This window comes from Canis lupus, chromosome 7 (assembly GCF_003254725.2).
Source record: "Canis lupus dingo isolate Sandy chromosome 7, ASM325472v2, whole genome shotgun sequence".
In the NCBI taxonomy this organism is placed as follows: Eukaryota; Metazoa; Chordata; class Mammalia; order Carnivora; family Canidae; genus Canis; species Canis lupus.
The window spans coordinates 15,707,832-15,717,296 of record NC_064249.1 but is presented as its reverse complement, the minus strand read 5'-3'; the positions used below and the strand labels follow the sequence as shown (position 1 = coordinate 15,717,296).

Sequence of the window (9,465 nt, the reverse complement as noted above, 5' to 3'; positions counted from 1 at the left end):
TCGGCGGCGCCCGGCCCCGCCCCGCTCCTCCGAGGGAATAAAAGCCGCGGTAGGCGCGCGTCGACGAGTGCAGCCCCGCCAGGCTAGAGCCCGCCGCCGCCGCCGCCGCCCCCCCCGCCCCTGCGCCCCTGCGCTCCTGCCGCCCGGCGTCCGCGGTGGTTCGTGGTGACCGCTGGAGCCCGTCACCGTCCTCTCCACGACGTGCTGCCCCGAACCCGCAGCCATGTGCCGGACCCTGGCCGCCTTCCCCACCACCTGCCTGGAGAGGTAAGAGGAGCTCGTCCCCGGAGCTTGCCGGCCGCCCGCAGGAAGGCCAGGTCCCGCCAGTCCCTCGGGAGCGGGGCGGACGGGCCCCGGGGGGACTCGAGCGACTTGAGTAGAGAAGCGGAGGTTCCACATTCTCAGAGGCTTCCCCTAGAGTCTTAGAGGAGCGACGGGCCAAGAGAAGCGAGAAGGAGAAGCAGCGGGAAGCAGCGGAATCACCGTGGACTGCCATTCCCCATCCTCTGACAAGTGGCAGTCCTCAGGTGACCTGCTGAAGACCGGCTGCAGGAGGGGCACATTGGCATCGGCGGGCAGAGTTCCCTTTTCTAGTTTCTTAAGCGCTTGGTTTTCAGTCTACAGCCCAGACCTGGGAGCATGCCCCTCGCGGGGCCCCGAGAAGGCAGGGAGGGGTTTTTGGGGGGTCCACCCGTGAGGGATGTGCCCACTCCCCAGGGAGCTACTCAACCACCTCTAGTCCTTGCTGAAGCTGATGGCTGGGAAGGAAAAGGGAAGAAGGTGGAAGCAGGAATCAATTTCCACACAGTTTGAGAAATATTCAGGACAAGTCTAGAGGGTGCCCACCGGCCTTCTGCTGATCAACAGGCACAAAGATAGATCAGTGTGCTTAGATGGGGGGAGGGGGGGACCCGAGTGTGCTGTGCCCTGAACTCAGAAAGTGTAAGTCCTGCTGAAGAACAGCTGAAACATGACTTTCACTGTTAACAGACAAGCAAAGTTTAAGCCCTGGGAACAGCCGAAGTTTCCCAGGAACCCTTGAGGCTGGAATTAGGGTGGCACCAGCCCCAAACTCCTCGGGATCCCATAAACCTTTTTGCCCTGGCTGAGCAAATGTAGGATCCCTATATGTTCCTGCTTTGTCTTCCAGAGCCAAAGAGTTCAAGACACGACTGGGGATCTTTCTTCACAAATCAGAGCTGGGCTCAGATACTGGGAATGTTGGCAAGTTCGAGTGGAGCAGCAAACACAGCAAAGATGGGTAAGTCTTGCAAGCCAGCCTAGGGCCCTAGGGGGGAGGGAGCCAGATTTAGGAAAACAGCCACAAGAGAGAAAATACAAGGAGAAACTAGGACATGCAAGGGTGGGCCCTGGTGACCCCTTCCTGGAGATTTTGGTGAAGCTTCCTGCTGGTCTGCTATGGGTGACTGGGTAGGTGGCTCCAGGGTTCTGAGGCCACCAACAGCTGTGTGTACCCAAGGTGGGAATGTCCAGTTACCAGACTCTCCCACCTGGAGACGTCATTGTCCATGCAACCAGGTCTAGGACGGGGTCTAAGAACACTTGAGGCTTTTCGGTCAGTGATTCTGCTTCCATTAGCATGCACTTTGGCTATAAGCCCTTTCTTTTTTTTTTTTTTTTTTTTTTGTATGATAGTCACATAGAGAGAGAGAGAGGCAGAGACATAGGCAGAGGGAGAAGCAGGCTCCATGCACCGGGAGCCCGACGTGGGATTCGATCCCGGGTCTCCAGGATAGCGCCCTGGGCCAAAGGCAGACGCTAAACCGCTGCGCCACCCAGGGATCCCCAAGCCCTTTCATAATTAACATCAGTGGTGCCAGGTGCTGCTCTAGGCTCTGGGGTTATGGCTAGGCTTAGCCTCTATTCCATAAAGCCCTTACTTCCTGGGTGAAGTGTAGAAAACAAAGCTCAGAGTCAGAGGAATAGAAATGATTTTTGACAGTGAAGAGACAGTCTGAGAGTTATTTACTGAGGGCCGGAAGGTCCCTGGCTTTGGTTTCTCATTACTGAATTGTCCTCCAGAAAAATACCTGCGGCCTCAACTAAGGGTTCGAGAAGTTGGCTCCAATAATCACTGAGCAAATCTCTGTGTGAACATACAACTCCCATCAGAGTTCTAGGATTTATGCTATGCATTAGTATGTTGGGTTTTTTAAATTAAAATCTTGGCTATTTGTTTATTTATTATATATATATATATTTTTTTAGCAGAAACTTCTCAGAAGATGTGCTGGGGTGGAAAGAGTCCTTTGACTCGCTACTGAGCAGTAAAAGTGAGTAGGACCCCGTTGTGTCTGTCTGCGGATGGCACATGTGTACCCATGTGCTTTGGAGCCAGCCTGAGGGATTCTGAAAAGCGTGGGCAAAATAATAGTCGTAGTAATAATAATAATGATCCCCTAGTGTGCCAGCCTCTGTTCAGAATACAAAGGCAGGTCCTTGTTCAAGAAAATTACATCCTAAAAATAGAACCATTAACTACAATTGCTGTCTTTCTTCTTTTATTCCCCGCTGTCCTGCTATCTGACCTGTTTCTCCCTCTCTCCCCTCAACCCCAGATGGAGTGGCTGCCTTCCACGCTTTCCTGAAGACAGAGTTCAGTGAGGAAAACTTGGAGTTCTGGCTGGCCTGTGAAGAGTTTAAGAAGCTCCGATCTGCTGCCAAGCTGGCTTCCCGGGCTCACAAGATCTTTGAGGAATTCATCCGCAGTGAAGCCCCTAAAGAGGTCAGAGCCTCAGCATGTTCTGTGGGTCCTCTAGACCCTGCCTGCCCTTTCCCCGCTGAGGATTGGGGATGGGGAGGTATCCAGCCGGGGCAGGGTTGAGCTGAGAGAGTGATCTTATTTGGCACAGGGGTGAATGGGCTTGTGTGGCCAGAGACTAGGAAAGCAGGCTCTCTGCCTCTCCTGGGTGCTATTCCCCTCAGACTCACTGATGGGGTTAGATGGTTGGGCGGGTGTTTTGGCTTCTGTCCATACCCACTTTTGCCAACTAAGGCCTTTTTAGAGGCTCAAAACACATGAGTGGGGAGACCAGTCAACCTGGGGACCTTGTGTGACCTGCCTCAGTCCCCTGGGTGACCTGCCTCAGGCTGGCTGGTCTGCAGGGCCCTGAATTTTTGTGCCTTCAGTCAGGTCTCTGCTGCCTGACACCAGCATTCGGTAAGGCGAATGAGGCCACCTTGTGGAGAGAGAATAGCGATGTCTTGCTTTTGTACCATGCGTTGTATTGCATTTTGATTTTTTCCACGTTCTTCCACAAAGACTTACTGAGCACCAATTACATGCAAGAAACTGTTACAGTCATTGGGGACGTAGCAGGGACAAAAGGTCTCTTCCCCAAGGAGGGAAGATGACAATAACCGATTAAATGAATAAACACGTCAGGTGATGGTACATGTTCTGATCCAAAGAAAGCAGGTTTTGAAAGGGAGCACCGGAGTAGGGGCAGGCTGTCCCACAGGGTGACAAATGAACAGATGCATAAGAGAAAGGAGAGAAGAACATTCCAACACAGGAAGTGGCAAGTGCAAAAGCCACCAGGCAGTGGGCTCCTGTGGAGCACGGAGAGGGAGGAAGGAAGGGTAGGAGATGAGGTCAGGCAGGTGGCCAGATGTGGGTCCAGCATGCGCTTTGGCTTTTCCTCTGAGTGATATCGGAGGACAACACTGCTGCTGGCAAGCTGACTTGAGGGCTTAAAAGGGCTCACCCTGGCCGCTGGCTGGAGGACAGACCGCAGGCCTGAGGGCCAAGGAGAGAGAGACCAGTTAGCAGGCTCTGGCATTGGCCTTAGGAGAGAGGCGATGGGGAACTGCACCAGGGAGGTCCAGAGGCGGGGACAAAAAGGTGTTAGATTTGTATACGTTCTTAATATCTCCTTGATAACTTTGAGAGATTGGAGGGCCGACCCTGGATCTTCAGACAGGCCCAGAGCTGAAAAGCCAGTTAGTTAATGGTCAGCTCAGGAGACCGCAGCTTCCTGGTTCAGAATCGGCTATTCTTTCCCCTGCTGCACCTGCTGGTCAGGCCCCCCTTGGCCTTCTGGACCCTGTGCCTTGCCCACCCCTGACCCACCATGTGCTGGCCTTCTTTCCCACAGGTGAACATAGACCACGAGACCAGGGAGCTGACCGAGAAGAACCTGCAGGCTGCCACGGCCACGTGCTTTGATGTGGCTCAGGGGAAGATCCGCACCTTGATGGAGAAGGACTCCTACCCGCGCTTCCTGAAGTCACCTGCCTACCGTGACCTGGCTGCCCAAGCGTCGGCCGCCTCTGCTTCCCAGTCCGGCTGCAGCCCAGCGGAGCCCTTACACACTTGAGCCTCCTGGCAGTGAGGGAGCCGGCCGGGAAGAGAGGTGGAGTCACCCATCCCTGAGGCAGATTCTACCGAGTGAGCCCGAGAGGACAGTGATGGAAAAAAGCCCATCCGGCAGCCTGGTTGGGAAGCACCTTCTCCTCCAGATACTGTGGGACTGGATTCCATGCAGGAGAGGGGCCCTCCCACCCCCACTTCCAGTGGGCATCCCAGTGGATAGAGGCTGAAGCTGAGGGTTGTCCGGGGCAAGGAAAAGTGGTGCAGGAGCCATCGCTGGCTCTTGTCATTCTCCCCGGGGCAGGATGTATTTGGGGTGGTTTGGGAAGCATGGAAAAGGGAACTTGAAAACGAGCCCGAGCAGGGCAACAAGATGGGCTCTTGGGGCTGGTGAGGAGCTGACTCGGGCCGCCTCCTGTATTCCTAGCTCCCGGCCGTCCTAGGACCCAGAAGGCAGCTGCGGATGTGGTGCCTTCCTGCTCTGTCCTCCTCACCCACCTCGGGGCGCCCGAGGCTCCCTTCGCTTGCACTTCTCCACATTCCTGTGTCTAGCCTCACAGTCTTCTCAAGGCCAGAGAACCAATTTGACGCTTGCCCAAAATGAGATTTTTTTTTTTTAAATACCTCAAAAACTGGCCATTTGAGCCCCTTTCTGCATCAGTAGAGAGCCTGGAAATGGGGCCATCTTGCTCCTGTGAAATTCATCCTGGTGCTCTTGGTGACCTTTGCAGGGGGTCCCTGACCCTGTGCTTGCAGCGAGGTCCACCTGTGAGCAGGGCCCGTGAGGGCCTGTTGCTGGGCCGTGCCCTCTCGGCTCCGGGCTGCCCTTGAACATAGAGCCCATGAGGAGGAAGGTGTGGGGCCCCTCAGTGAGTAGCTAGTCCAGCGCCTGTGCTCTGCAGTGTGGAGTGAGCGAGAAAAGGGTCATAAATCTCTTGGCAGTTCCCAAATGTTCCATTGAAATCAAGCCAGTCTTTTTGGTGGGCGTGAGAAGAGGGGAAAAAGAGATGCCCAGAGCGGAAGGGGAGCCTTCCATTTCTTTCCTGTGGATGTGAGGTGCACTTACTGGTGTCTCTGGGGGACATCGAGCCAGGGATTTTGATGACCCTTGGAAGACCTTAGGACCCTGGGGGTGCAGCTGGGGACAGAGGTTGCTTGGAAGAGCCCCAAGATGATGATGATGATGATGATGATGACGGGAATCCGAACCTGCTTGTCACCTCAGGGCAACACCAATGCACATTTTGTGGTGGGACTTCTGCAGGAGCCCACGCCGGGGAGGTGAATGAACCAGGCGGCCCCCTCATACCCCAGGAAAAGCAACACTGTTCTCTCCGCACTATGAGGTCCTCTGGGAGAAAATTATTTATAATGTGTTGTTGGTTTTGTGACAATTGTCATGGCATATTATTTTTATTACTGTTGTGTTGTTGCTGTTATTTATTATCGTAATTTCAGTTTGCCTCTGCTGGAGAATCTCAGTAGGAGCTGGCAGCCTGACTGTCTCCCTCTCCACCAGACTCTACCTCTGAACGTGCTGGGAACCTCTTAGCGCCTGTCAGGGACCCCTCACTGTTTAAATATTTATTTATTATTGACAATGGAGCTGGTTTCCTCGATAGGAATGATGTACTCAATCCTTGTTTCCCTGTTTCAGCATGTTATATATTCTTGTAAAATAAAAATGAAACGCAAATATGAGATCCTGTCTGCAAGGGCCGTGTGGTCAGGGAGAGGGAAGAGGAAAGGCCATGGAGAGCCTTGTGGGGGAGCTGGCCTCCGGAGGAGATCCCTCCCCACACATGGGAGAGCTCTCGTGTCACAGTCAGAGGTACAAGTGAAAGGCCTATGTTTGCCTGGTGCCTGGGTAGAATTGACGAGAAGGGGATAGGTGCTGAGGGTGGCCACCAAGACTGGCAACTTCCTTTAGCTGATGATGGCCTCAACTTGTGTCTGGCTGTTGTGTTGTGTCAAATGGACCCAGTCAGCCTGGATCTGAGAGCCCATGTCCTTCTCCCACAGCGAACTGTTCCCCACTTGGCCTCTGACAGCACAAGGGGAGGCCCCCTTGGCTGAGTTGCCTCAGGTGGTCAGTTAGATGGTGGCTTTGGGGGCATGTTCACTTTTGCCCATTTTTAAGTTGCATTAGAATTTCGTATGAACTCAAGAGTATTTTTTCAAATAATTTCGTAGAAGTCTCTGGGATGAGCTACGGGAAGCCAGTCTGTACATGAGGCTGCTCCATTCCATGGGCTGAGGGAGCAAGAGGGTTGAGCTGGGCTTGAAGGAATCTGGGGGTAGGTTTGCAATGATCATAACTGCTCTTCCTTTGCCAATAGCCTATTCTTTCTTATCCTAATCCTCTTCCCTCCCTGCCCCCTGCTCCCTCTCCCCAGTTACCACTATTTAAAAGTTTCTTCTCTAGTGAATTATCCGTACTCTCTGGTGCATTGACTTGGATGTGGATGATATCTATTGAAAATGTGGGACGGGGTGAGCTCAGGGTCCTCCTACTGCCATCTTCTCCAGCACTTTTCTTGAATTATCTGTCCACAGATCTGGACCTTCTATTGACTTTTATTTCTTCCCTAGTGTTAGTCTGAGTAAGTGACCAGACTCCAGGGATGCCAGGGAGGAAACCTGGTGGATTCGCACTCTAAGCCCAGGTGTAAGAGACCAATGACTCTGTGGGCAACTCCAGGAGGGATTCAGAATTGATGGGCCTCAGGAAGAAGGTTGGATCAGAGGCTGTGGTAGGCCCTGATCTCATGGAGTCCTTTTACCAGCTCTATGTTAGCCTGTGATATGGGGAACTGAGGCTCGTGGGGCAAGGACCCTGCCCCAGGGAGCTGGCAGAAGAGAGCAGCTCTACAATCAGGGGGTGTCCAGTGTGTAAAAGACTGGAGTGAGGAGATGATTAATGTGGCACTCAGGGAGGCCAAGAGGTATCCACACTGTCCTCTTTTCCTTTCTTTCCTTCCATCTTTTTTTGCCTTTTTACATGCATTTGAGTGTATCCCGTTTGTCTGGCAGAAAACCAAAAGCAGTAGCTGTACTTTCAACCGAAGATGACCTCATTTATTCAATAGTGGGTGAGGATTTTAAATATGGTTGGACAAGGGCACAATGTGCGTATTTGGAAGCAAACGTGGGCAGCGAGTAGGAAAAGGCAGGTGTAATCAGCAAGTGAGAGAGAAATGAATGGGGATGACGGACGTTCAGCGGCGGGAGTGTGTGCGGGCAGGCCCCACAGTCCAGTGAGACCATCCTCAAGGCTTGTCCTCATCTCCCTAATGCTCCCTCTCACATAAAAAGTGGTCTTCGCTTCCATGGTGTGGCTGAAGATGGTAGGTCCATCTAAGAGAGAAGAGCAGCTCTTTGTTGACCTTTACGTGTCCCAGGTGTCCGTTCAAAATACTTTCACGCTACAATGACTGGCTAAGAGTTTAAGTGATTTCCTGAAGATCAATCACACTTCTAGCCAGTGTCTCCAATATCTTTAGACTTTGGCTCAGCAGGCAAAGCATTTCCTAAGTAGGCTGTGGCTGGCCTCCCCGGCCTCTCTCCCTACTCCCTCCCAAGTCCCTTGAAAACAAATCTGTCCCAGTTCCTAGATTTGCTGTTACTGTTTCAAGTTTCCTTACTTTCTCATCCTGGACCATCTTCCTGCTGTGTCCCCTTCTCTCATCATTGCTACCCTCCATCTCCTTAATCAGCTAGGGAGGCAACTTCCAAAGGCCAACTCAAGGATCTTTCTGGGGAGACTTCCCTGAGCCTTTGGGTCTGATTATGGATGCCTCTCCTTCCTGGAGCACTGCTGTTGATACTCACCCGAACTGGAGTACTTAGATCCCTGATCTTTGCCTTTTTGCACCTGCTGGCAAGCTCCTGGTACTAGGCGGGTCTCTTTCTCCCCGCAGGGCCTCCCATATAAGCATTCAGCAAATGGCTCTTGAGTTAATGATTAGATTTAAACCCAGCTGGAGAAAAGCTTAAATTACAACGTTCAGCTTCCTACTAAACCTTCCCTAGATGTCCCACAAGCTCTTCATAAATAACACATTCGAAACCAAGGTCATCATCATCCCTCACAGACAGGCACTGCCTCCCATTCCTCTAACCTGATAACACAGAAGTGCTGGCCATCCATGTTTGGGCTCATCTCTTGCACATGTCATCTTATCCAATTTTGCAAATGGGTTGAGTCCAGCATCTCCTCTCCAGGTTCACGGAGACTTCTTTAGAGGAGCATTTTGTCCTCTCCAGTCTGAGCTATAAAGACCACTTTCCAACTGGTCCACTCCTTCCCCCAGCTTCTCCCATTCATTTCCCACACCGCCTGTCATCATCCATAAAGGCCAGATCTGAGCACGTCCTGGCTGCATTAAACCTCCTTCAGGGTTCCCCTCTGACCATAAGAGAAGGTCCAGATCTGACCATGGCATCTGAGGCTCACTGTGAGCTGACCCAAGTCCCTCTCTGACCTATCTCCTGCCTAGATGGCCTTCGCACACATGCTGTTCTCTCTGCTTGGAATGCTGGCTTCCTCTTCCTCCTTTTTCCTTTTTTTAAACTCGGGGTGGGGGTGGATAAGGAGGAGACTGCCTTCCTCTCAATTCAGCAAAAATAATCACCTCCTCAGTGAAACCTTCCCAGATGTCTACTGCACAGAGTTAATCTCTCCCACTTCTGTGATTCTAGGACACACTCTTTTTACTTTGTGATCCATACTGCACAGCGCACTTCACGCTATTTCCTTCCCCTCGACTGGTCTCTTCAAGGTCACAAACCATATTATTTACCGTGATAAGATGGGCAGAACAGATTGCAGCAAAGCAGTTCACAGCCCTGGCCTTTGGGTCAGAATTTTAGGATTGGAATCCTGGCTCATTCGCTGTATGACCTTAGGAAGTTATTATGGTAGTTCCCTTACCAGTACAATCAAGATATTAAGAGTGCACCTCTCATAGGGGATATTGAATGAAATGTTTGGCAAGTGTTATTGTCCCATACATATTAGTTACTATTATTATCGATTCCCAGTACTTAGCATAGTGCCTTGTACACAGTAGGTATCAGCCAGAAATCATTTATTGCCATTTTGAATAAAATGGAAGGACCAGATTCTAAGT

The 9,465-nt window shown here is 51.9% G+C and overlaps 1 protein-coding gene across 2 annotated transcripts; it reads left to right on the top strand.

Moving 5' to 3' along the window:
• Positions 1–95: 95 nt before the first annotated feature.
• On the top strand, positions 96–6,034 carry RGS16 (regulator of G protein signaling 16). Of its 2 annotated transcripts, none has more exons than XM_025430017.3 (5): positions 96–267; positions 1,151–1,261; positions 2,233–2,294; positions 2,580–2,746; positions 4,119–6,034. In XM_025430017.3, the coding sequence occupies exons 1-5, from the start codon at positions 224–226 to the stop codon at positions 4,338–4,340; spliced, it is 606 nt and encodes a 201-aa protein (XP_025285802.1). In that variant the 5' UTR covers positions 96–223; the 3' UTR covers positions 4,341–6,034. The 2 variants fall into 2 exon arrangements, with proteins under 2 accessions (XP_025285802.1, XP_025285801.1); XM_025430016.3 differs by having other exon boundaries at positions 2,230–2,294.
• Positions 6,035–9,465: the final 3,431 nt, after the last annotated feature.

Excerpts from the sequence above, each read along its gene's own strand:
- RGS16 (XM_025430016.3), top strand. The coding sequence starts at position 224 with ATGTGCCGGACCCTGGCCGCCTTCCCCACCACCTGCCTGGAGAG. Across the intron at positions 268-1,150 it reads CCCACCACCTGCCTGGAGAG|AGCCAAAGAGTTCAAGACAC; the intron begins GTAAGAGGAGCT and ends TTTGTCTTCCAG. Across the intron at positions 1,262-2,229 it reads AGCAAACACAGCAAAGATGG|CAGAAACTTCTCAGAAGATG; the intron begins GTAAGTCTTGCA and ends ATATTTTTTTAG.